At 43.5% G+C, this 27,899-nt stretch overlaps 2 protein-coding genes across 2 annotated transcripts in view; one reads left to right on the top strand and one right to left on the bottom strand.

Annotated features, from left to right (window-relative positions):
• pkd2 (polycystic kidney disease 2) overlaps nucleotides 1-27,899 on the bottom strand; it is a 913,849-nt gene that overhangs the window by 60,732 nt on the left and 825,218 nt on the right. The gene's annotated exons all lie outside the window — the stretch shown is intronic.
• LOC114652395 (uncharacterized) lies at nucleotides 189-27,293 on the top strand. The gene is made up of 10 exons (XM_028802777.2): nucleotides 189-346; nucleotides 426-467; nucleotides 2,188-2,241; nucleotides 3,713-3,823; nucleotides 6,583-6,669; nucleotides 12,373-12,423; nucleotides 17,021-17,086; nucleotides 21,863-21,892; nucleotides 26,282-26,320; nucleotides 26,405-27,293. Exons 1-10 carry the CDS (start codon nucleotides 257-259, stop codon nucleotides 26,918-26,920), a joined length of 1,086 nt encoding a protein of 361 aa, XP_028658610.1. The 5' UTR covers nucleotides 189-256; the 3' UTR covers nucleotides 26,921-27,293.

Genomic DNA, 27,899 nt, shown 5'->3' with positions numbered 1-27,899 from the left:
GTGTCTGCTGGAGCTCTGTATGCTGTCATTTGCCGAGCTTTGTGTAATGAGCACTTCTGGAGCCTAATGACATGTAGGCACGTCTCCTCAGCTGGAATGTGGCCCACCACGGTAATGAACAGTTGCATCACGGCCCCCCTTATTGCCTGCCTCTGCCCTTTAAATTGTGCCACCTTAAGAGGAGCTCTCCATTGAGACAATAAAGCGCTTCCACCCATCGGACAAGTTGCCAAGTTAAGAGGGAGAAGCTCCACAAATGAAACCAACGCTCAGGTGTCTTGTCCAGATCAGAATGAGGACCCTCATCGGGCTGCTCTGCCTTCTTGAAGTCTCCTCGGCACTACCAGTAAGTAGCGAGTCGGCTGGTGACAGGGCACTTTGACTGAAGTCTGAAAGGGATTTTGTCTTTTGTCTTCTCACAACAGATCCTGCAAAATGGAAGAGTGATTGGCAGCGCCAGTGCAGAGGTAAACGCATACAATGAAGTGGCTGTGGGCACTAGTGGCACAATGAGCTCTGTCTTTCTTCTTTCAGTTTCATTCTAAATTGTTTTGCTTCACATGGTGACAGCAGGCTATCTCTGCTCTATTCTCTTTTTTATTCTCCTTACTGGAAAGAAGCCCACCGTGAGGCAGTGCCTGTCTCAGTATTATTAGATACACTGAAGGGTACAGGCCTGTAGAGGGCATCATTTCATTAAAGGCACACAGTGCAAAAAATGTATATACAAAAACTAAACTTTAATATTGGGCGGCACAGTGGCGCAGTGGTAGCGCTGCTGCCTCGCAGTTAGGAGACCCGGGTTCACTTCCCGGGTCCACCCTGCGTGGAGTTTGCATGTTCTCCCCGTGTCTGCGTGGGTTTCCTCCCAAAGACATGCAGGTTAGGTGGACTGGTGATTCTAAATTGGGCTGGGTGTGTTTGTGTGTGTCCTGCGGTGGGTTGGCACCCTGCCCGGGATTGTTTCCTGCCTTGTGCCCTGTGTTGGCTGGGATTGGCTCCAGCAGACCCCCATGACCCTGTGTTCGGATTCAGTGGGTTAGGAAATGGATGGATAAACTTTAAAATGAGAGTCATTTTGCTTTAATTTAATATCTGCCAATGGGGTAAGCAAAATTGGCTTAACAACATTTCTTAAAGTAAGCTAAAAAATCGTAAATACACATTTTTAATACATCAATAATTCTTACAATGGGGAAAACAAGATTTAATCTCATGAGATAAACACTTTTCACTTGCTTCGATTTCATTTTTTTAGTGCCGTCACCCACCCATTTCTGTGGATGTATGGAGCAGGTGCTCAGTGAAATGGGAAAAATGGGAAATGCTTTCACACCTGACCCTGAGTACCTGGGGTGTCTCATAAACTCAATTTCAAGGTCTCTGCAGACATCACAACCTGCACGCTGTGCCGCAGTGCACCCGATTCAAGTAGACAGGTTTATCTTTCTGTTTTGTTGAACCTTGGCTAGTCTCAGCAAAACCTATCTAGGGACATCAATCACAAGGTTATAAGACCACCCAGCATATTGGGAAATGACAGCAAAAGCCAAATTGGGAATTGGGACACTTTACAAACAAACAGGTGGTGCACTTATGTCAGTAATTCACTTAAGAGATGACTGGGAACGGGGATTCCATAAAGTGAGTGAATACAAAGCACTCACTCATAAGAGAATGTCATACTGTATGTGTGTAACAAAGGTTTAATTTGACTGAATAGAGTGCCTTTCTTCAACACAATGTGGTTAAAAGTGATTGATACAGGAATCAAAAGGTCAAGAGGATATGTTATTAAAAGCCAGCAAGTTATCTGAAATAATGATTCTGCACACTTGACTCATTGAAAGTACATTGCTTATTAGCAAATTGGGGCTTAGCACATTTTGGGTATTAAAGAAAGCGCAGAGCCTCACGGCCTCCTTTCAACATCTCATCCTGCTATTATTCCTGTAAAATGACACAAGCGGGTGTATGAAGAGAGTAAGTGACATAGCCAAAAGAAACCAAGAACAAGGCAGGAGAAGAGAGGGGACAGGAGCTCACTGGAACAGAACCTGAGCCTTAAGCCAACAGAATCTCACTGAGGGTGATGACGGTTTCCTTTGGGAGAATCTCCATGTGCTGATCAAAGACAAAGACTGCACAGCATGTCTGACGACGTTTACTCTGTTCGCTTCTTTGTAGATGATACAGCCTTATGGTTATAACGGACTGATGAACACGCCTCAGACTCCTCAGGTAAGTGTGTCCAGAAATACAACTCAGCATTAGACATAAAAAAAGAAATGAAAAGACAGATAATATAACAGTGATATAGCAAATGTGAAAGTATGTAAGACAGACAGAAATGTGAAAGGCATGACGTAGTAGACAGACATGTATGACTCTATTTAAAAAACAGATACAGTAAATAGATGGCACGGTGGCGCAGTGGGTAGCACTGCTGCCTCGCAGTTGGGAGACCTGAGGACCTGGGTTCGCTTCCCGGGTCCTCCCTGCGTGGAGTTTGCATGTTCTCCCTGTGTCTGCGTGGGTTTCCTCCGGGCGCTCCGGTTTCCTCCCACAGTCCAAAGACATGCAGGTTAGGTGGACTGGCGATCCTAAATTGGCCCTAGTGTGTGCTTGGTGTGTGGGTGTGTTTGTGTGTGCCCTGCGGTGGGTTGGCACCCTGCCCGGGATTGGTTCCTGCCTTGTGCCCTGTGTTGGCTGGGATTGGCTCCAGCAGACCCCCCGTGACCCTGTGTTTGGATTCAGCGGGTTGGAAAATGGATGGATGGATACAGTAAATAGATGGATAGTTAGATTTGAAAGGCACCAAATAAAAGGAAAATTGACAGAAATATGAAAGGCAGTATACAATAGACAGACATCTTTAAACGATAGATGGACAGACAGAGATTTGAAAGACATAAAGTAATGGATAGATATGCAGACAACTAGATGAGAAAGGCACCATATACAGTAATAGATGGATACAACAGATGCTGTAGATTGGTAGGTAAAAACTCTATTATACATTGAAAGGTAAATGGATATGAAATACATTATATAATAGACAAAGCAGATAGTTGGATAGATATATGTGAAGTAAAATGTTAAAGACATCATATATATATATATATATATATATATATATATATATATATATATATATATATATATATATATGGATGTATAGCGCCTTTAACATCTAGTTGTCTATCTAATAAATATATATATATATATATATATATATATATATATATATATATATATATATAAAATCCATCATCTGTCTGTCTGTCCGCTTTCACGAGAGAATTACTTACTTAATGGATTTAGATCGTTCTTTTTTGTAGAATTTGCTTGAACATTCCGGTTGATTTTGTGACTTCTCTCATTTCGCTAAGAATCAGAGTTCACTTGCAGGAGTAATTTATTGGCGCTATTCTGAGACAGAGGTTGCGAGCCGAGGGGAGGAGGAAGTGTGACGTCAGGAGTGGGGAGCCGGGCAGGCCCCTCCTCCCTCACGTTTAGCTAGCGATACCTGTTTGTTTATTGATTTTTGAAGTTTCTCCTCCGGAGCCATGGGGGACGGCTACTACTGTATAATGGTAGGTGTGGCACTATATAATAAAAAACATAAACGACACTGTGCAATAGATTTGTGTAAAAATTGCTATACAAGTAAGACAAACCGCATGTCTTCCTGTATTTTTCTTTTCCTCAGATGCCACCATTCAGCCCACTGGAGTCACCTTTGCAGATGTTTGCACCCCCAGCCTACTTCCAGGAGCCATTCCCTCAGTCCTCAGTCCCTCTACTATACACACACCCTCAGGTAATTGCTCGACTCTTTAATTTCCGGTTGTCCAGTCCATTCTTCGGACTTGTTTATGATTATTGGCTTTCCTGAAAATGGTCCCAGTTCCCCCAACAGGTTGACAGCAGGATTTTTGGCTGACTGTCCAGTTTCTGCATGGTTAGGTGGCAAACAAAAGTGAGCAGGACACGGTGGTACATGACATGACCAACAACAACCAAAGCCTCCCGTCCCCAGCCCTCCTTTATACCCAGTTCCATGTTTTCTTGTGTCATTGACATTAGCTAAGAGGGGCACACATTCATGTACTTTCAGGCAAACCTCAAATAGATCTGATGAAGTTAAAATCACAGGATTACACATCCTTCGCTCCTCTTGTAGTTGTATCTAGGGCCCTGACTACAGCTTAATCTTTATTTATTTTCATTATAGTGAATATTCCCAATGTGTTAAACTTGCCACTTGTCACTTTTTGCCAGTTAAAAGAGGAGCAAAATAAGGCAGGACAGCAACTAGAAGTGAGGTCAGTCCATTATAGGTCGATTAAACACACACACACACGCACACAGCCCGGCAGACCACTTCAAAGCTGCAGTTCAACCTGATCAAGCTGACAGACCCCTGTATGACCTTCAGGCAGTAATTAGATTGGGGTCCAAATGGCTTGAGGTGACTACAGCACTCGCTGTGCCTCTGAACCATCTGAGCAATACATTGAAAAATGAACTCAACAAGTAAGAAAATGTCCAGATGGTGTAAGATTCAGGTGAGTCTGGAGAATTATTTTAGAGATTTGAAATTTTTTATTGGCTTCATTAAGGAGCGAGTTACCACATTTTATTTTGGAAAATATCTTTGTAATTGTGAGTCATATTAAAACATAACAGTGATAATAGAAGGTAATGACATAGGTTAGTTGGGTACATAAAATGTTTTTTAATACCTTTTTACAATGCCTTGTGCCCTGTGTTGGCTGGGATTGGCTCCAGCAGACCCCCGTGACCCTGTGTTCGGATTCAGCGGGTTGGAAAATGGATGGATGGATGGATGAAAAGTGAGACCAAACAGGTTTGTGGTAACTTTTATAAACAGCAGAGTCCAACTCAAGGGATGTCAAAATGGCTTCACTTGATGTCTTATTCCTAGTTGTTGGTTAAGGAGGATCGGTAACTAAACTGCGGTTCAGATTTCTTAAATATAACCAATGTACCCAGTTCGGAAGATTGTCGGCTGTCTCCGACTTTGATTTAGTGCAGATAATTGTGTCCCTTTGCTGATCAATTGAAGTGTCAGAGATAAACTGAATCATTACAAAGTGTAGGTAACGCAGCCGCAAGATTGTTTGTAGCATAACGTTAGTCCTGAGCACACGTCTATTCGCGGTAAGCACAAACTGTCACCAAGCCGCGGTTAGGGAGCTCTTTTCTTTCTCATTCAAATCTATACAGTGCGAATTGCTTGCATTCTATACATTGTCGGTCACAAACAGTATGCCACTTACCTTACCGCTACGAAAAAAAGTATTAGAGAAGTGCGTTGGTGTGGCTGATGAGCGCGAATGCCGCCCCGCAGGCGCAGTAGTCGGCTTCAAGGAGCGCGCGCAACATGTACGCAGGCGCCGTAGCCGCTTATTTCAAGCGGATATTATTGACTAGAAGCAGCGCACGCGCAACAGTCGCTTCTACAAACCCGCTAAGCGCGGGTGACATTTACGCAGGCGCATTAGCTACTTCTGTAGACCAATTCTGAAGCAGCGCGCTCCTCTGAGGCTGATTCAGTTTTGTCCTCCGTAGCGGCTCTCGCACAAAAGTCGGGAATCTACAAAGAACACAAATTGGAGCGATCTATGTCAAGGTAAATTTAAAACAGTAAACTAATCTGTAATGAAAGTCGCCAAAAATGTTCTGTTTCAAAACAAATGAGTTTGAAAAATTCAATGAGAGGTTTTCCCATATAGATGGGAATACTGAGAGGTTTTCAAATTTTAGAAGTTTGTGTAGCGTCCGGCATTCAAGAAATTTCCTTCATGAGTAAGTTGTCCAATTGTGAATTTCCCATTGGGATTAATAAAGTATCTATCTATCTATCTATCTATCTATCTATCTATCTATCTATCTATCTATCTATCTATCTATCTATCTATCTATCTATCTATCTATCTATCTAATTTTCACATTTTGGAACCAAGAAGTTTCATGCGTAAAGACTGACATGGCATCAATAGTAGATGTTTTATAGGTTATGTACAAACGTAGCCTACCTAAAAAGGGTAAGGAGAAGATGGAGTCTGAGAAGGCCAGGTGGACTCAACAATAGTATACTGTACTAATATTTTATTTAGAACACTCAGCAGCTACTCAGGGACAAGCCATGAAATGGATAAGAAGAATAACCTACTGCCCCCTCATCCATGGAGACTTGGTCAGTGGTCTCAAGGAGTTATATATCTGCAGTGGACTGGCCTCCCGTCCATTGTCTGTTCCTGCTTTATGCTCAGTGCTACAGAGAAAGGCTTCAGATTCCCTCTTTAAGCGAGTCTGATAATGCAAGGGTGGAAATGCTTATGGGTCCATTTTTATCCAATATAGCACCTTTCACAAAGCACTTCACCATCTGCAAAACTGGAGTCTGTTTATAAAATGGAAAGATCTATGACATAAAAGGAATGCATTCTGGAAGGTTTTGCAAAGTGCTTTGAGAACAAATCTGAAGGAGATGAGATTTTGATAACGTGATCCGCACTGACACCTTGATCTTCTTTTTTTTTTTTCTTTCAGTTCATCAATGTTGATCCCATTTATGGAAATGTGCCTCTGACACCCCAGTCCCCTCTGAGGCCGATGACTCCAGATCAGCAGCCTCAGGTAACACAAAGAATCCATTGAGTCACTGACGTCACATTGAGTTTATGACATACAGTAGGTTGAATAAAAGAATCAAAAAGAAATGACCATAATCCGAATAATCATCTATAGACATGACTTGAAGTGTGATCGGGAATTGGAGCCACTTCTTAACTATGTGAGCACAGAGCTGTTAAAACTGTTGAGAGGTTTGATTTGATCAGTATTCCCTGAAAAATGAAAATGATCCATTTGTTGGTTCATATTCACTTCATGAGAGTATGGATTTGAAGGTTATGTTAGGGGGAAGGCAGGGAATGGAATTCAAGAGACCCCATATGCTGGATTTGAAGTCATGTAGTTAGGAGTGGACAAGAGATGCACATCTACCCTTATCAAGCATGGCTGCCAAGGCCCAGAGCATTCCTATGTATATCTCGGTTGGTTAATGCTGTGTTCTGTTTACCACGGAAGTGAGATGTCAGAGCTGTTAGTGACGTCACACACAAGTTGACTGTGATCTAGTAATATATTAAGAAAACCAAAATGGACGCGTCTTGGGAATTCTTTGTTGTACTTGCTCCGTCGGAATATATATCAGTTGATAGCAACGTATTACACAGTATTTTGTGTATCCAACAACTGTAGCAACATGTCTGTCCACAGATAGAAGTCAGACAGCACCGTGTGTACGACTAATTTAATGAGACTCAAGTAAAAAGAAATGCTAATAAACAGTTTAACGCTGCAGCTATATAATACAATACAATACAATTTATTTTTGTGTAGCCCAGAATCACACAAGAAGTGCCGCAATGGGCTTTAACAGGCCTCTTGACAGCCCCCCAGCCTTGACTCTCTAAGAAGACAAGGAAAAACTCCCAAAAAACCTTGTAGGGAAAAAATGGAAGAAACCTCGGGAAAGGCAGTTCAAAGAGAGACCCCTTTCCAGGTAGGCTGGGTGTGCAGTGGGTGTCAAAAGAAGGGGGTCAATACAATACAATACAATACAATACAATACAATACAATACACAGAATACAATAAATCCTCAATACAGTATAAAAATAAAAATTTTAGAAGTACGGAGCAGAATTTAACAGTAGATGATATCCCATAATAAGATTTGGATATATTTAGAGTCCTGGAGACCTCATTCATCAAGCTGCCGCCCCCATTTGGCCATTCCACAGCTGAAATAGCGCTAATCCGATGAAAGGACACCTCTTTCCCACGATTCCTGCAATCCTCCATCAGGGATGACTTTACCTTAGGCAGGCGAAACAACTTGGCAGGTGGGACGTGGGCACCAAGTGCCACATTTGAGTACCAAGAAGAGAAACAGAATAGGTGAGGGTTAGTATCCAGTTATAACTATCATGTTACTTATGTTTTAGTGCTAATGACTAGCTCTCACTAAAGTTTGTGATGTACGTTGCCATTTTGAATTGACGTCATGATCTGAAGTTGAACAAACTTGGCCTTGACAGACAAGTCCTGAAATTTTCGAATTGGGAATCTGACTTAAGGGTGCCCTGCAGTTGAAAATTCCAGCTGAGCTCAGAAATTCTGACTTCCCACTTCAAAAGGAACACAGCATTTGCAAAGGATCATGGGCGGTAGTCATGTTGGTGTAACGGTACCTAAGAGTAGTGAGCAAACTGAATTTGACTGGTAATGTCTTTCATATTTTTTTAGTATCAATGAATTTGTGGGTCTTTAAGTGGTTGAAATGTTAAAAAACTTGAATGTTACCACCTGATTAATTGCTTCACCTAAGTGCTATTAACAGCTTATTAGAATTTTTTTTTTTTTTCGATTTTGGAATTTTTTTTTGTTTTTAATTTTCTGTATTCTTAAAGCAGCATTCACAGTATATCATCATCACTGCCATTGTGTGCGTCTGGTTGGCATGATGTGGTGTGGTTGCATGGCTTGTGCCGTGAGACCCCTAATATATGTCATAATATCTCTATAAGTATAAAATCCAACGTCTGTCCACTTTTCACAAAAAAACTACTTAACGGATTTAGATCGTTTTTTTTTCTAGAATTTGCTTGAACATTCCAGTTGATTTTGCGACTTCTCTCATTGCGCTAAGAATCAGAGTTCGATTGTGGCACGGATTTAATTGCACTAATCCGAGAGAGAGGCTATGGGCTGAGGGGAGGAGGAGGCGGGGACCTCAGGAGTAGGGAGCTGGGTCGGGGTCCTCCTCGCTGTCCTGTTACACTACTATGTGGGCGGAGCCATGGGGGACAACTCGTACAAGATAAAGCAACATTAACCAATTGCCAAAATTTAGAGAGGACTCTCAAGAAACTTTCACTTGTGCAAATAAAACAGAAATTGCAAAAAAAACTACTTAGAGAAAATGTTTTTGTTGAAGAATTTGACCTTTGCCTTGCGTTACGGTTCGTCTCGTGCTTTGTTTTTGGTAACTGGCTTCAGATGCGAGTGTCACTGCTTACCTCACTGGAGCCCTGAAGGTGCCCCCCAAAACTCTCACGGTTGACAGTGTGCATAGACTTCTCCACTTTTCTGGGGAACATCCAAAAGAAGTCATGGAATAAAATCTAAATGCATGTCAGTAAACAATTTACGACACTTGACGCTTACGTCCTTTTTATTTCATTGGATGGTAACAACTTTTTCTCCCTTGAATGCAATTCCTTTTGAAGTTTTTGATCAAGAAGCTGCACATAACAATGAACAAAAATATTAACACGCCTGCCATTTAATGATAAAAGCTCCCAGAGTTCACTTCACTCGACCCCCGTGAACTAGAAGTAAATTATTTCTATTTATCATATTTTTCAAGGTGTCATAAAACTGAAAAGTTGTTATCTTTCAAAGTAAACCCAAAATCTTGATTTTTTTAAGAAAGACAAAATTGACTTCAAAAGAACTCTCTAAAGTACAGATGTGCCAGCTCTGTAATATACAGTGTGTTCTACACCTGTGTGAAAGTAATGCAAGTCGGGCCAGGGTGCTCCCCTCACCACCTCAAACTTTATGTAGGATGGAATTAGTTTATTTTATTATTATTATTATTTATTATTATTAAACATTTTATTGGATTTATTAAAATAAACTAGCATTCCATACAAGCAAGTCAAATTTTACAAAACTAGGTTCGAATCAAATCAACCCCCACACATAAGAAAGAGAGCTAGGCCAATAGAGTAAAACTTTAATAGTAGGAAAAACAAACAAACAAACAAGCAAACAAATAAATAAATAGAGTAAAAACTGGGAAGACAATCTGCTTCCTTAATTTAAATGCTTATTCTAAAATGATATTAATTAGATCCTGCCAGGTTTTTAAAAAATTTTGCACAGATCCTTTAAGTGAGAATTTGATTTTTTCCAATTTCAATTAGTATAGAACATCCATTACCTATTGGACGGGATTAGATTAGATTTTATTGTCATTGTACAGGAACAGCAAAATGCAGTTTAGCATCTCACCAGACAGTGCAAATAGTAGAGTAAGGTGCAATAGACAGTATGGTGCAAATAGCACATTAAAGTGCAATAAGACAACACACAAATGAGTATATATATCTTTCTCTTTTTTTGTTCTTTATTTTACCTTTTACAATTTCTTGTATTAGGAATTTGTTAGTTTTCGCATACCCCTTGGGGTCAGAGTGCAGGGTTAGCCATTGTATAGCTCCTCTGGAGCAACTGCAGGTTAAGGGCTTCGCTCAAGGGCCCAGCAGAGTAAGGGTCTTCGTTGGCAGTAACGGGGGATTTGAACTGGCAACCTTCTGGATACCAGCACAGATCCTTAGCCTCAGGGCCTCCACTCTACCCTGGTATTTGAATTTTCAGGTAGTAGTACATAAAAAGAGGAGGATATAGATGGGAATACTGATCAGTAGTACAGATGCCTGGTATGAATACATATAGATATATGAAATATTTTATGTGCAGAATAGTTCTTCTTCTTCTACCTGTTAGGGGTCACCATAGCAGATCATCTTTTTCCATATCTTCCTGTACTCGTCATCTTGCTCTGTTACACCCATCACCTTCACCACATCCATAAACCTTCTCTTAGGCCTTCCACTTCTCCTCTTACCTGGCAGCTCTATCCTTAGAACCCTTCTCTCAATATACCCAGCATCTCTCCTCTGCACATCTGGCCTCTCTGACTTTGTCTCCAAACCATCCAAACGGTCCTGAGCTGGCCCTCTAATGTCCTCATTTCTATTCCTGTCCATCCTCGTCACACCCAATGCAAATCTCAGCACCTTTAACTCTGCCACCTCCAGCTCTGTCTCCTGTGCCACCATCTCCAACCTATATAACATAGCTGGTTTCACTACAGTCCTGTAGACCTTCCCTGTCACTCTTGCTGATATCTGTCTGTCACAAATCACTCTTGACACTCTCCTCCACCCATTCCACCCTGCATGAACTCTCTTTATCTCCTCTCTTCCACACTCCCCATTACTCTGTATTGTTGATCCCAAGTATTTAAACTCCTCCACCTTCGCCAACTCTCCTCCCCTCATCCTCACCACTCCGCTGACCTCCCTCTCATTCACACACATGTATTCTGTCCTGGTGGTCCTACTGACAGTCAGAAGTTATTAATCCTTAGAAATGCCTGTCCTTCAAGACACTTACATATTGTTTGCTTATAAACACAAATGTAACACAGTTAAAACAATTCTAGTAAAGTAACTAAATGACAGGAGTTTATACTGTGACAAGTTAAAATACGTGTTGTCAAAAGAATCAGTCTCAGCACACGAAAACATTTGGGGCAGCCACCCATATATTATCCCTAGCTGGCTACATAAAGGGTATTGAATATAGTGTTGAAGTGTACTCGTTGAGTTCCAGATTGAACTGATCTGATATGCAAAAAGATGGCGGCTTCAAAAGCCAAAACCAGAAGTGATGTCATCTATAGCTGGAACTGACATCAGTCTTGGTGCCAGAACCAGAGGTGACGTCAGTCTTGGTGCCGGAAGTGACATCAGTCTTGCCACCGGGGCCAGAAGTGACGTCTGTTTTGGCACCGGAACCGGAAGTGACGTCATCAATGTTGAATCAGATAGGTTTTCCCCTATTTGGCCTGCAGAGACAACAGAAGTAGGTTTACCACACCCTGCCACCCCCTAGCCTGGCAGGTAAATACCTTCACTTGGTCCACTCAGCTTCCTCCTATTTGCACGTGTGTGACAGTGTTTACATTGAAATGCCATTATATGGCCTTGTAACTTCTTCCACCAACTTTAGCAGATGAGCACTAAGATGCCACACTGAATGGGCAGGATGAGAACATTTATTCTTTTACACGAGACACCTCGCACACCTATACACATTTCACCACATTCGAGAGTCATAGGGAATGCTTAAAAAGCTTGCAGTAAAATGTGTTAAATCTGCTGATCATTCAAGGAAAATGAACATCTTAAGGTGTTGTACCAAAAAGATGCCAGCCTCTCCAGCCAAAGAGACCCACTGGTGTACTTGTTTTCTGGGTCAAAGGTGCCTGTGAATGCCCCCAAACACATGGTAGGCACATCAAAAGGTCCCCGGTGAGTTGATGTAAAAAAATGCCAGATACCCCAAAGGAATCAGTGAGCCTCCTTGGCAGCGGACCTCCTTGTGCCAGCCTGGAATGAGCTGATGCTTCCCCTGATAAGTTTCTGGTGGTGTTGCCCGTCTCCTCTTGAGTTAACTCCACTCTCTGCTTCTTTTGACAGCCTTCAGCGCCACTCAATTACATCCCCGCACCTCCACACCCCCAACAGCAGGTAAGCCTTTCCTTCATCTTTATTTTTATTTTTAAATTGTCTTTTCACTTTGTCGCTTTCACCATCTTTACAATTACATCCCCTAAACCAGGGATGGGCACAGTCGTTACTGGAGGGCCGCCATGGCTGCAGGTTTTGGTTCCAACCCAATTGCTTTATTAACAAGAAGCACTTATTGCTCAAGTGACACATTGTAGTGGTCTCGCTCGTTAAGGTTTTCAACCCTTAGTGCTTATTTTCGTCTTAAACAGCTGGATTTATTGTTTTAATTGCTCTTTTTTTTAGCAATAAGATGCAAATGACCAAAGAAACCAGCATTTCTCCATTTAGCTTGTTTCTGTCCTTGTAACTTTGGAGTACTTCCGGGCGATGTAGAAAGTAGAGATTCCTAGGTCTCCCATTATATAAAAAGGATAAACGGGCAGGTCAGAGCAACTACAGGCCATTAAGCTTAACATACATCACAGGAAAATTAATGGATAGAATTCTTAAGGTTAAGATGGAGCAACACCTGGCAAGGAGAGGATAGTCAGCATGGGGTCAGAAGAGGGAGGTCGTGTTTTACTAACAGGCTGGAATTCTATGAGGAGGCAACAAACGGATACGACCAGAGTGGAGCAGATGAGATGATTGATGAGGACTTTCAGAAAGCATTTGACGAGGTGCCATATGAGAGCGTGGGCATCAAATTAATAGAAGTGGCAGTTCAGGGTGTTATGTAGAGACGGGTGCAGAACTGGCTCAGACACAAGAAGCAGAGGGTGACGGTGTGAGGAACCTCATCAGAATTGGGTGATGTTAAGAGTGGTGACCTGCAGGGGGCAGTGTGGGGGCCACTGCTTTTTTAAATCTCTATAAATGATTTAGATCAGGCATGTCAAACTCGCGGCCCGCAACAGAAATCTGTGCGGCCCGCATGACAGATCCTAGTTAGCACTGAACTTGTACAAAATGATTACTATCGTTTGTGATTGAATCATTCTGCATCTTCGGTGTTACTTATTGACTTTTCTTACTTCTGCCTTCTGACAAAAGCGCGTTTTCCCATGGTATTACGGTACCGGAAACGTCATCTGCTAGTATAGCCACGAGCCTTGTCCAAAGTTAATGAGCCGCAGCGTCGCAACTGAAGTGCTAGGCTGCAACAGGGGTGGCCTTAGGCATGTGCTAACTGTGCACCTGCGCAGTGCCGCCAAATCCCAGGGGCCGCCACGCCAATATATATTGAATATAAAACAGAAAGAGAAAATAACGACACAGCGGACGGCAATGTGGCCGAAAAACATTCTGTTTCTTGTTAATTAGTACGCTGTAAGCTATATGTAGTATTATAATGTTTTGCCGTAATGAGAATATCATGGGCCGCCACTTGGTTTTCAAGTTATGAATACGCGTATATAGAAGCGTGTCATGAGCACGAGGCAGCTATGCAGTGTCCGCAACGCTTTCATAAGATACCGTATTGACATTGCCAGACGAAGGGGCCACCGATTCTTTCTCTGCCCAGGGCCGCCACGAGCCTAGAGCCGCCCCTGGCAGGCTACACTAGGGCTGCTGAGACTGACCACTGGGCAGAACTGACCATCACGAGTAGTAATAGCTCGCATATTTTCATGTTTTTTGCTCTAGTTTCATGTAATTTTGTGATAGTATTGTAACGAACAGTTAGTGCGGACTACAGCTGAAGATCTGAAGTGGACACGAGAAGTTGGTGAGTTGTTTATTAACATATTTTTGTGATTTTGAGTTTGTATAATTATTGTAGGTCAGGTGGCTTTTTGCATATCGGCTTATTTTACAATATAAACTTTGAAGTAAACTTAGTAAAGTAAAATTTGATTTTTGGAGGATTTGTTTTCCAACTTGAATTACTGAGCAATTAATTCAGTGGGCATTGCGCTCTCCTCTTACAACGTTGAGAATGCGCCTGAGAATATCCAAATGGAGTTGATCGAAGTGCAGTCAGATTCTATTCTGAAGGCAAAATACAACGAAGTTGGTGTGCCAGGCTTGTATGCTTACCTGCCACCCTCGTGCAGGTCCGTAAGTTGGCATCGAGAGTACTGTCAATGTTCGGAAGCACTTACCATTTTGAGCAGTTGTTTTTGTTAATGAAAGCTACCAAAACCCCACATCGCGCAAGACTTACCATCGAGCACCTTTCATCCCTCATAAAAGTTGCAGCTGCACAAGATTTCAAGCCTGATATTGACGAACTGGTTACTAACAAGAGATGCCAAGTGTCGGGACAAAAGAAATAAATATCACACTGTAAGGCTCCTATATAAGCAATGAATATAATATAATGAATATCAATCATCAAGACACTATATAAAAGCGGTCGGGATTGTCCTTCCGTCCAGGCGCGGAGTTTCACGCACGCCCCGTCCATTTTGCAATGCACGATGGGATTTGTAGTTTCGTTTTTTCCAGGTAAAAGATGATTTTCTACTCCAGACTGTGCGATATATCTACTGTATAAAAGCGGTCGGGATTGTCCTTCCGTCCCATGAGTGCAAAGCGTAGCGGAATTCCGCTTATCACAGACTTGCGGTACAAAGCGACGCGATGTGAGCAGAGTTCTGGTGCTCCCATCGTTCCCTTGCTTTTGTGCGCGATGCGCTGGAAAAATAGACAAAATTATGTCTCTGGAAATAATTAATGTTGATGGAGTACAAATGCCTCACCGCGTAGTAAATATCAGGGGAGATGGTGCTTGCTTATTCTCATCTATAGCTTATTTAGTGCATGAAACTCCGTCTTTAGCGGTACAGATTCGGGCTGACATTGTACGACATGTTTTAAGTAATTGGTCAAGGTTTCAGCCATTTACAATGATGCCGTCAGGAACCTCTTATAGGCCTACAAATGAGCTTCAGTATCTCACTGAAATGTCAAAGTCTCAAACTTATGGTACCATTTCTGAGCTAATGGCAGCGGGAGAGTTGTTCCCCAATGAGTTTCAAGTATATTATTATGGAGTCCTACACTCCAAGTTTGGACAGGCACTCGAGAGGATAAAAAAACTTAGGTTTTCGGGAGATGTTATGAATGAGCACTTTGATGTTCTCATTCCCTACACTTACATGCCTGATGTACACATGGAGTGCACACAAATTGAGGATAAAAGGCGGGTGAGCCTAGTAATATAATAAGGACCTAGCAAGGTTAAGACTCTAATTCTACACTGTTGTATAGAGAATGCATGGAAATAAATTGCTTTTCTTTAAACTTTAAACTTTATGTGTTACATTTTTTAAAGTTTTCAGTATTGGAAAGAATGCTACAGTAACTTTGTATAATAGTATTTGTTACAGTACGGTCCGCTGACGCACGTATGGCAGTCGAAGCGGCCCACCAATGGTAGTGAGTTTGACATGCCTGATTTAGATAGGAAGATAAGGAACAAGCTGCTGAAGTCTGCAGATGATACCAAGAGAGGTGGATTAGCAGATCATTTGGAATCCATTATATCATCACAGAAGGACTTGGACAGCAGACAGGCTTGGTCAGGCTTGTGGCAGATGAAATTTAATGTCAGTAAATGTAAAGAATTACACAAAGGAAGTAAAAATGTGAGGTGTGAATACACAATGGACGGTCGGAAAATCGAGAGTTGTAGTGGACTCTAAGCTATTGACTTCTAGACAGTGTGCAGAAGCCATTAACAGAATGTCAGGTTATATAGCACCTTGATGTGTGGAGTACAAGTCACAGGAGGTTCTGCTCAAACTTTATAACACACTGGTGAGGCCTCATCTGGAGTCCTGTGTGCAGTTTTGGTCTCCTGGCTACAAAAAGGACATAGCAGCACAAGAGAAGGTCCAGAGAAGAGCAACTAGGCTGATTGAGGGCTACAGGGGATGAATTGTGAGGAAAGATTAAAAGAGCTGAGCCTTTACAGAGATGAAGAGGAGACCTGACTGAAGTGTTTAAAATGATGAAGGGTATTAGTCCTGTGGATTGAGACTGTTATTTTAAAATGAACACGGGGACACAGTTGGAAACTTGTGAAGGGTAAATTTCGCACAAACATTAGGACTTTTTTTTTTTAACACAAAGAACGACAGACACTTGAAATAAGCGACCAAGGAGTGTGGTGGACAGTAAGACTTGAGGGACTTTCAGGGACTCAACTTGATTTAAATAAGTGGACAGGACTGGCGAGCATTGTTGGGCTGAATGGCCTCTTCTCATCTCGAGTGTTCTAATGTTCTAATAAAAGGTAAAGGCCAAGTGAGCACACGTATAATGGGGAACAGTGCGTCCGTGCTGCAGAGTCCGTGCTGCAGAGTCTCTCCCCATTTCCAGTGAATCGGATGAAAGGGTTTTCAGGCTCGTTGATCAGAATTCACCTGTGCCTTTACACTGTCCATTTTCTAGTGGTCTGCTGTGGTGGGCTACAGGTTTTATTATTTCAGTCCCTGCGTGTGGCCATAAGCGAGTCGCTACACCTCCTTAGGCTCCGGCTGTACACAGCATCGCACAGAGATGGTACCCCTGGACATCACCTGGAGGGGTAGGCTTTACTATGTCAGATCACGATTGTCTGTTTGATTTTCCGTTGTCTCATTCTGCCTTCATTCTTCCCTTTTAGCAAACTTCATATCACCCAGCGCTGCAACTCCTCACCCCGATGGCTGACACGGATGTGCCACAACAAGTAAGTGTCGGATTAACAAACGTGTGCCTTTTAATGACTAGCCTTGCCAAGAAGATCCTGGTCAGGCTATGAGAGTGGGCCAGTCGTTCCCTACAGGGTGGCAGAGACGGTCCAATGAGCTCAGTTCCATTAAAAGACGCTGACAATGGGATCACTACGTAGCGTTAGGCAGTGTGTGCAGAATCTGAAGGCTTCTTGACAAATCTCAGCATCCGAGTTCTGAGTCACACAAAGGTGTGAGGTTTGAACACCTGTAAGGACAGAGACATGGTGGTCCCATTTACAATCAGGACAATATTACAAGGAAGAGACGAGGGAAAGCTAAAATACAAAGTAAAAAGTAAATCAGGGCAAAGGGGACCAAACAGGAAAGAACAAACGACCCAAAGTTAAGCACAAATAGGAGCAACGCACCCACCATGGAACGCAGCCACACAAAATAATCAGACCACAGTCGTAACATATTGTCAAAAGTCTGAATTAGCGTAAGCCGCCCTAATTTAGGGGGTCCATATGACTTGTAGGAGTACATAATAAACAAGAATAGTCACGTCAGATATTTGAAATATTCAAATCTGTGCTCCAATTTAAATTCTTGATTGCAATAAAAATGTCTCATTGTCACCTTCGGACAGGGGTCCACAGAAGGCTAGTAAAGGATCAAAAATCAAAAATAACATCACATTCGTAATCACTGACTTTGAAATAATCGAAAACGATACCCCACCTGCTTATGTTTGAAATGTGCTCTTTTGAGCCTTCTGAGAGTGGCTATTAGAGGGAGGCTAGGACCACCCGTAAAGCAAAAATATTATCGTATTGGTAGTCAACATCCTCGAAATATCATAAAGCTACACTCCACATGCTTGTATCATCAATACCTATTTATTCAAAGTTTTGTGAAAACGAGTAACTTGGACCCCTCGTATCCCACATGGGGTGAAGCCCAGGGGTTGGTTGATGTGGCATTTACACCGTCAAGTCCTTCTGATTATTTTTATTGAAGTCACCTGCTGTATTACTTTACTGTTTATCATAAGGGTGTAATCTCATGCACTAACATGGCCGAAAAATTTGGGTTTTGAGTCTATGGCACCAGAAATTGAGAGAAGCCCTTAAAAGATTGACATCTAGCAAAACTAGAAATGAAGAGGAGTGAAATATTATATCATACTAGCCATCCCTCACGGCTTCACCCCCAGTAGTAGTGAAACAGGACAGTGAGGAGGGTCGCGCCCGGCTCCCTACACCTGACGTCACGCTTCCCCCTCCCCTCGGCTCGCAGCCTCTGTCTCGGATTCGCGCGAATATATCGCTCTGATACTTAGCGTGATAAGAGAAGTCGCAAATCAACCGGAATGTTCAAGGAAATTCTAGAAAAACACCCGATCTAAATCGGTAAAGTCGTTCTCTCATTCGCTAACTGAGCGGAGGTAAGATACACGCCCTGTGGCATGCGCGCGAGTGAGGAGGGCCCCGCCCCCCTGTGTCTCTCTCTCTCGAGGATTCGCGCAAATAAATCGGTACCGCAAGTAAATTATGATACTTAGCGCAATGAGAGAAGTCGCAAAATCAACGGGAATGTTCAAGCAGATTCTAGAAAAACAGTCGATCTAAATCCGTTAAGTCGTTCTCTCGTGAAAAGCGGACAGACAGACAGACGTTGGATTTTATATATATATATATATATAGAGAGAGAGAGAGAGAGAGAGAGAGAGATGTGGGGGCATTGAGCAAAACTTAAATGATTCCAAAGTAGTAGTAAGTAATTCTTATGAACACAAATACAATTTAATATCATTTAAAATTTGAGCTAAATGAGGTGCAGAGAAGTCCAGTGCATCTCAAACGCCTGACAGTGAACCGTCAAGTTGGACGTTGCTTAACAGAAGCTCAATATTGCCATCTAGTGGACAAAACTCACATTCTGGTGTCTAAAACTCCAGAATTGAAAAAAAAAACCTCAGTGCTCTTCCTCTCTTCTGCATCCCGAATATGCAAGTAACAGAAGTTTTGGTAATTGCTGTACTGTCACGTGTACAGTGCACCATGAAATTGTTACTTGCATGTGCAACCAACAAGAACACTTCAACCCTCTCTGGCACCATGATAAATGGGAATTACGGAAGCCGAGGGAGGATGGAATGATTTTATCGCGATCTCGAGAAAACGAAATGTAACCTTGCTCCTGGCATCAGGCTCGCTTAGATTGCGACGCATATACAGCTGAAGCCATGCTTAACCGTCTTCTTAAATGACGGACACTAACGTTATTATTTTCTAAACTATCTGTATTTCAGCCTGTGTCAGCCCTTGACTGAACAAAAATGTGATGCGCTGATCAATACAGTTCTCCTCTTCTGCCATTTCAAACAGGACGTGGCTTCAATAAGCCAAACATTAAACGTTTATACAGTTATTTCATAATTTCGAGAAAACAAGATCTTTTGTTTTATTGCGATCTCGGTAAAATTATTCTGTTATCTCGAGAAAACAAACTTTGTTTTCTCGAGATCTCAATAAAAATAGTGAAGCTGAATAGGCCCTCCTTCATATTTAACTCTCCAAAGGCCAGTGTGATGATCATCACCAATACGGTTTCACTTTCACAATAACCCGGAGATGATTTACGTTTTTGGAAAAGGCAGGCAGCGAGTCGTGTCACCCGAGTCAGAGTCCCCTAGGCGCTGTCACTCCTGATCATTTGACATGGCCGGAGTGAACGTGCGTTGTCAGGACTCCCATCTGTCTTTGGATTGTTTGTCCTGTGCAGTTGAGGCCGGCAAGTGGTTTGAGATGACAACTCAGGAGGCACTTTGGTCACGGTGGCCTTTTCCTAGAAGAGTAATTCTTTTAACATTATGAAATAGTAGTAAAAAAAATGAAAGTTAAGCATTACATACACAGCAATACCTGTAGTACTGTAAGAAATATATATATATATACACACAGTATACAGTATATAGTATATATATTGTGGACACTAGGGGTCGCTGTTGCCCCGTGAAACCCAACAGACAGACGTCCAGGACACATGTATAAAGCACCAAGAAGAATTTTTAATTATTTTCTTCAATAAAGTGCACAAAGCACCACACACACCACAATTCACTAATAACAATAATCAATAATAATACAATAATAATCCTCCACTCCCAGCAGCTTCATCACCCAACCTCCCAACTCCGGCTCAGCTTGCAGGGTCTCAAACAGTCCTTTATATATTCCATGACCCGGAAGTGCTTCTCCTCTTCTTCCGGGTCAGATGCCACATCATCCTTACTCAAGCATCCCGGAAGTACTGTGGGTTTCCGTCCTCGTGACTCCGAAGTACTTCTTAGTTGTAGGAAAAGTAGAAGTCCCCAGGTCCTTTATGAGTTCCCTTTGGCAGCACCCACGGTACCCAACAGGGCAGAGAAAATGGACTCCATGTCCCATGATGCCCTGCGGGAATCTGGGGTACAGCTACTGTCCAGGGGAGCTGCCACCTAGCGTCCTGGGGGAGGCAGTGTCCTGGAAAGGCTGCCCTTCTCCACTCGTCCCATTCTGGGACGTCCCAGCCGTCTATCACAATATATATATATATCAATATTTTCAAATATCAAACTATGGTTCACTCCGAACATCCAGGCATCAAAACGGCACATGGGCATTTCGAAGAGAGGGCAGAAACTGACACTGGCATTCATTTTCACATATCATACATGTTTATATGCTGATGATGTTCATTTAATTTCATGAATGTTGCTAAGTGGTCCGTCATGGGTACAATGTCTGTTACAGGTCTCCAAAGTTTGAAGCATGCAGATTTAGTTAGAAAGGACAGGCAGGATAGTTTGAAAACTGCCAATTGATTCAGCGACGTGATTGGGATGAGGGGAGCATTTAAGTTAGTTGCTGCAAAAGTCATGGATGTCAGAGAGAAGTGGTAAAGAATATACTGTGGACCACCAGGCTGGCACCACCGCCTAAGCCCAACACAGACAAGCGTGGGGCACACACGTTTTATTTTTTCTTTTTACCTCATGGGACACACCTTCCCCTATTTCCCATACATCTTGCAGAGTCCAAAGCACAGAAACAAACAATTCTCTTCCTACCTTTCTTTCTCTTCTTCTCCTCCACTCCTCTGGTCAAGCTTCGTCTTCTTCCTCCCAACTCTGGCTCCCGGAGTAGTGGCTCCTTTTACAAGGCACCCAGCAGTGCTCCAGTTGCTTGATGACTTCCAGGAGTGGAAGAAGAACTTCCCATAAGAGCCCAGCAGCTCCTGCTGCAGCACCCCCTGGTGGCACCCACGGATCCCAACAGGGTTGTATCCAACTCCAAGTCCCATGGAGCCTTGTGGGAGTCCGAGGCACTGCTACAACCCAGGGGGGCTGCCATCTAGTGTCCCAGGGGAGGTACTACTGGCTCTTGCCACATTTGCTCCCCCAGTCCTTCCAGCGTGGAGGTGTCCCCAGCCAATTGCTACAATACACATTGATGTTGTTTTTCATAGCTGTTTTATATTTTAATCCTTTTCATTTTTTCCCCAGATGATATTTTTATTATTTTGCCCATCATCCCAAGCATGTGCTGCATTGTGGGAGTTTTGTATTGTCAAGCCTGTGTCTCAATGAGTATTGTATGTGGATTATGCATATCATCTCATGTCCAGTAAGGAAATGTGCTTTGCCTCAGTCCGCTTTATTTAACACTCCGGCCCTTTGTGTGTAAGGCAGGCAGGTTAACATGTTCACCCCATCTTGACCAGTAACAATGTGCTCTCTTTTACAGGTGTACGCCATATTCATCCAGCCTCAGATAGTAAGAAATCCTCTTTTTTATTTCTCATTTTTAACGGATGTGTAGCCACTTTCCTGGGTTCAAATTCTATGCCTGTGTGTCCTCTGTGTGTTCTCTCTGGGTCTGTCCATTGTTTCTTCGGGGACTTCATTTTATTCCTCCCACAACCCTAAAGCCAAACTAAGTGGAGAATCCAAGATCTTCTTGTGAGAGTGTGGGTGTGAGTGGGCCTGGGATGAAGTGGCCCCCCATTCAAGACTGCTTCTCTATTATTATGACTTTATTTATACAGCACGTTTCAAACAATATGCACAAAGTGCTTTACAACAACAGAACATGTATTACAATATTTCACATAAATCCAGATAAATAACCAAAAAGGAAATAAAATTAGCAAGCCATCACAAAAAAAAGATAAATAAATGAAATACATGATAAAAAAAAGATATAAAAATCAACAAGAAAAAAATGCTTGCCTAAAATAATATTGTGATTTAAATGTAATTACAGAATTAGATGTTCTAATATCAGGGGGAGGCAATTCCAGAGTTTGGAGGCCATAACTGAGAAGGCTCTATCTGCTTCTGTTTCTAATCGGTGGCGTGGAGTGACGAGTCGGCTCTGGTCAGGTGACCTACAGTAAGAGGTCTGCCAGTATGAAATTCGTTTAGCGGATCTTTAACATTCACTGGAGCTTTATATGTTAAAAGTAGCATCTTAAACTGGACCCTATAACTAACTGGCAGCCAATGTAATGAGGCTCAAGTAGGGGTGACATGTGCAGAGGACTTACACCTGCTGACGAGGCTTCCAGCAGCCTGTTGCACCAGTTAGATAGATAGATAGATAGATAGATAGATAGATAGATAGATACATAGATATGTGAAAGGCACTATATAATAGATAGATAGATAGATAGATAGATAGATAGATAGATAGATAGATAGATAGATAGATAGATAGATAGATAGATAGATAGATAGATAGATACTTTATTAATCCCAATGGGAAATTCACATTCTCTAGCAGTAGCATAATGATACAATAAATAATATTAAAGAATGATAATAATGCAGGTGAAAAACAGACAATAACTTTGTATAATGTTAACGTTTACACCCCCGGGTGGAATTGAAGAGTCGCATAGTTTGGGGGAGGAACGATCTCTTCAGTCTGTCAGACAGCAGGACCATGACAGCAGTCTGGCGCTGAAGCTGCTCTTCTGTCTGGAGATGACACTGTTTAGTGGATGCGGTGGATTCTCCATAATTGATAGGAGTCTGCTCAGCGCCCGTCGCTCTGCCACAAATGTCAAACTGTCCAGCTCCGTGCCTACAATAGTGCCTGCCTTCCTCACCAGTTTGTCCAGGCGTGAGGCGTCTTTCTTCTTAATGCTGCCTCCCCAGCACACCACTGCGTAGAAGAGGGCGCTTGCCACAACTGTCTGATAGAACATCTGCTGCATCTTATTGCAGATGTTGAAGGACGCCAGCCTTCTAGTGAAGTATAGTCAGCTCTGTCCTCTCTTGCACAGACCATCAGTATTGGCAGTCCAGTCCAATTTATCATCCAGCTGCACTCCAAGATATTTATAGGTCTGCACCCTCTGCACACAGTCACCTTTGATGATCACGGGGTCTATGAGGGGTCTGGGCCTCCTAAAATCCACCACCAACTAAAATCCACAACCAGTTGCAGACTGGTTCTGCTAAGTGTTGAGAACAAGGAGTTACAATAATCCAGCCATGAAGTAATAAAAGCGTGAATTCATTTCCGTGTCCCCAAAACCCCAATATGGGGTTGTCTTTAACAATAACCTTTAAATGATAAAAACAAGACTGGACCAGATTTGTAACATGAAACTCAAAGGGTCTTACCTTACATCGAATGCTACCAAGATGCTCTCCCAGTTCCTGTCACCCTAAACTGGATTAAGTAGATTGGAGAAAGTTAGGGTTAGGGAAACTGCACCGCCATGAGCTCCTGTCACACTTCTTCATCTTCTTTTGTCTGTTGGGTCACCACAGTGGATCATCTTCTTCCATATCTTCCTGTACTTGTCATCTTGCTCTGTTACACCCACCACCGTCATGTCCTCTCTCACTACATCCATAAACCTTTCTCTTAGGCCTTCCTCTTCTCCTCTTCCCTGGCAGCTCTACCCTTAGGACCCTTTTCCCAATATACTCAGCATCTCTCCAAACCAACGCCATCTCACCTCTCTGACTTTGTCTCCAAACCGTCCCACCTAAGCTGACCCTCTGATGACCTCATTTCTAATCCTCGTCACACCCAATGTAAATCTCAGCATCTTTAACTCTGTCACCTTCAGCTGTGTCTCCTGTGCCACCGTCTCCAGCCCCTATAACACAGCTGCTCCCACTACCGTCCTGCAGACCTTCCCTTTCACTCTTGCTTAACAGTAAATGGGAGAGAGTGAGGCTGTGTTCTGTGTCATGGACGTAGGGGGGGGGCTAAGAAACTGAACTGACTGCTAATGATCATCGACTCTCAATTTTCTAACCGATTTACTGAATTCAAGATCATAAAGGAATTCATACCTATGGTGGAGATACTGGGCACAAGGCAAGTGACCAACTCTGGATGGGGGGGCTGCAGGAACTCAGAGTCAGCAATTTTATAGCACCTTTCGTATCTACTTATCTATTGTACCGTGGGGGCAGCATGGTGGTGCACTGGTAGTGCTGCTGCCTCACAGTAAAGACATCAGGGTTTGCTCCCCCTGGGTCATCCCTGTGTGGAGTTTGCATGTCCACCCCATGTCTGTGGGGGTTTCCTCAGGGTGCTCCCAGAGCCCAAAGCTGTACAGGTTAGGTGGATTAGCATTTGGCCCTGGTGGGTTTCCTCTATGTGTGTGTGTGTGTGTGTGTGTACACCCCATGATGGACTGGCACCCTGTCCAAAGTGTGTTCCTGTTTTTCGCCCTATGCTAGTTGTGATAGGCTCTGGCAACCTCCCATGACTGACTCTGTTCAGGACTAAGCAGGTTAGACTATTATATAGTGCCTTTCGTACTTTTCTCTCTCTTATATTGTTCCTTTCTTATTTTCCTATCTATTTTAATGTTGAATCGTTTATAAGATGACTTTCATATCTATCTATCATATGGTGCCTATCATATCTATTTATTTAACATCTTACCTTTGCCTACCTTTCTAAATGTCATGTACCCATCTCTCAATTATATACACACAAATACATACAGTGCGTCCACAAAGTATTCCCAGCGCTTCATCACTTTTTCCACATTTTGTTATGTTACAGCCTTATTCCCAAATGGATTCAATTCATTTTTTTCCTCAGAATTCTACACACAACACCCCATAATGACAACGAGAAAAAAGTTTACTTGAGGTTTTCGCAAATTTATTAAAAATATAAAAACTGAGAAATCCCATATCCATAAGTATTCACAGCCTTTGCTCAATACTTTGTCGATGCCCCTTTGGCAGCAATTCCAGCCTCAAGTCTTTTTGAATATGATGTCACAAGCTTGGCACACCTCTCCTTGGCCAGTTTGGCCCATTCCTCTTTGCAGCACCTCTCAAGCTCCATCAGGTTGGATGGGAAGCGTCGGTGCACAGCCATTTTAAGATCTCTCCAGAGATGTTCAATCGGATTCAAGTCTGGGCTCTGGCTGGGCCACTGAAGGACATTCACAGAGTTGTCCTGAAGCCACTCCTTTGATATCTTGGCTGTGTGCTTAGGGTCGTTGTCCTGCTGAAAGATGAACCGTCACCCCCGTCTGAGGTCAAGAGCACTCTGGAGCAGGTTTTCATCCAGGATGTCTCTGTACATTGCTGCAGTCATCTTTCCCTTTATCCTGACTAGTCTCCCAGTCCCACAGCATGATGCTGCCACCACCATGCTTCACTGTAGGGATGGTATTGGCCTGTTGATGAGCGGTGCCTGGTTTCCTCCAAACGTGACGCCTGGCATTCACACCAAAGAGTTCAATCTTTGTCTCATCAGACCAGAGAATTTTCTTTCTCCTGGTCTGAGAGTCCTTCAGGTGCCTTTTGGCAAACTCCAGGCGGGCTGCCATGTGCCTTTTACTAAGGAGTGGCTTCCGTCTGGCCACTCTACCGTACAGGCCTGATTGGTGGATTGCTGCAGAGATGGTTGTCCTTCTAGAAGGTTCTCCTCTCTCCACAGAGGACCTCTGGAGCTCTGACAGAGTGACAAGAAGTTGACTGGTGGCTCCTGGTGCTGGCGTGGCTCTCTCTGGATCACTGGTGCCCCCACAACTTGCCAAAGCCCCCAGGCTAAGTGAGAGAGGAAAACCCCCAGCCATCCAAGTCCTGGAGGGGTCATGGGTGGCATGTCCAGTCTGGGATTGTGACTCCTGATTCTTCTTGCCAAGCTGACCAGCTGCTTTTGTTTTTTTAGGTGGGCTCAGCAAGTTCAGAGGAGGCACAGCAGCAGCGTGTAAGTGTCCGTGCCCGCTCCGCCTTGTGCTTCTCGGATTTTCTTTCCTTCCGTTAATCTGCTCCTCATTTTTGTCCCGCACAGCCGCCTGTCATCACCGGCTTCTACCTGCCACTGAGCCCAGGAAGTGCAGGGATGGGTATGAGCCCGGTCCAGCCTGAGCTTGAAGTGCCACTCCCTGAAGGAATTCTACCACAGCCAGCCAACCCTGCTTCTCCAGATGGCACCACGGCCACAGAGGTAATGCCTGCCCATCAAGGAGGCACCCCGCCTGAACACACTGGCACCATTCCCATCCCTGTAGGAAATGAAATGCCACAAGGTGGCACAGGGCTGGCTGGCGTGCAGGGAAACGCAGTAACTCCAGCAGCAAAGGCGTCTCATGACAGGGGTGCGGTGCCATCATGTGGTAAAGGGGCAAAGCCATCGGGGGTCAGGAAAGCGTCCACAGCTTCTCCAACTGAAGTGACTTTTGTCGAGCCAACAAATGCAGCATTTACAGAGCTGAAAAGCCTATGGCAAGGTGGCAGGGCAACCAGAACAGGTGTGCCAGCGGGCACCCAAAACAAGAGTGCGGTCCACCGAGGTGACCTCAGTTAACGGGATATCAATCCAACTTAATGGAGTCCACGTGAGGGCCTGGAGAAGGAGGAGAAGGTGGAGATGAAGCACTTGGACCAGCAGGTGGCAGCAGAGGCTCACTCTGGAGGGAGGAATGGGCATCAGAATCAGGACACGGGCAGCCACACTTACTGTATAACTTACTGTATCACGTCAATTTATTTCAATATTTAATCACATTGGTAACAGGAGACGATTTCCACCCAAAATCAGGACCAGCAGCAACGTACCCCTCTGTGTGTGCCCATGCCAGTCCCGGGTTTATAACCCGGCGCTGAACTCAAAGCTGACAGTTTCTGTTTCTCCTCCATGTTCATTTTTAATAAACAGTCGATCAACAACACAACAAAAAGTTTCTCTGTCCCTTTATTTCCTTCCTTCCATTTTGTTTGACTCCATAGGAATGGGAGGACACTGTGCTTAGCGCATATGCAGTGTCCTGGGTTCAGATGCCACACCTGGTCCCCATCTGGGTGCACTCTGCATATTCTCAAGTACTCAATTTAAAAGGCACAATCATTAGTGCGAGGGTCCCGTCTAGGACTGGTCCCTGCTTTGTACCCAGTGTTGTCAGGATGGGCTTCCACCTCCTGTGACCCTGAACTGGATTAGGCAGCTAAGGGACATGGAGGGGGTGGCACGGTGGCGCAGTGAGTAGCGTTTCTGCCTCACAGTAAGGGTTCACTTCCCAGGTCCTCCCTGCGTGGAGTTTGCATGTTCTCCCCGTGTCTGCGTGGGTTTCCTCCCACAGTCCAAAGACATGCAGGTTAGGTGGATTGGCCATTCTAAATTGGCCCAAGTGTGTGCTTGGTGTGTGGGTGTGTTTGTGTGTGCCCTGCGGTGGGTTGGCGCCCTGCCCAGGATTGGTTCCTGCCGTGTTCCCTGTGTTGGCTGGGATTGGCTCCAGCAGACACACGTGACCCTGTGTTCAAATTCAGAGGGTTGGAAAATAGATGGG

This window comes from Erpetoichthys calabaricus, chromosome 5 (assembly GCF_900747795.2).
Source record: "Erpetoichthys calabaricus chromosome 5, fErpCal1.3, whole genome shotgun sequence".
NCBI classification, from domain to species: Eukaryota; Metazoa; Chordata; class Cladistia; order Polypteriformes; family Polypteridae; genus Erpetoichthys; species Erpetoichthys calabaricus.
Note: the sequence above shows the minus strand (reverse complement) of the source record. Positions and strands in the feature narration are given on the sequence as shown.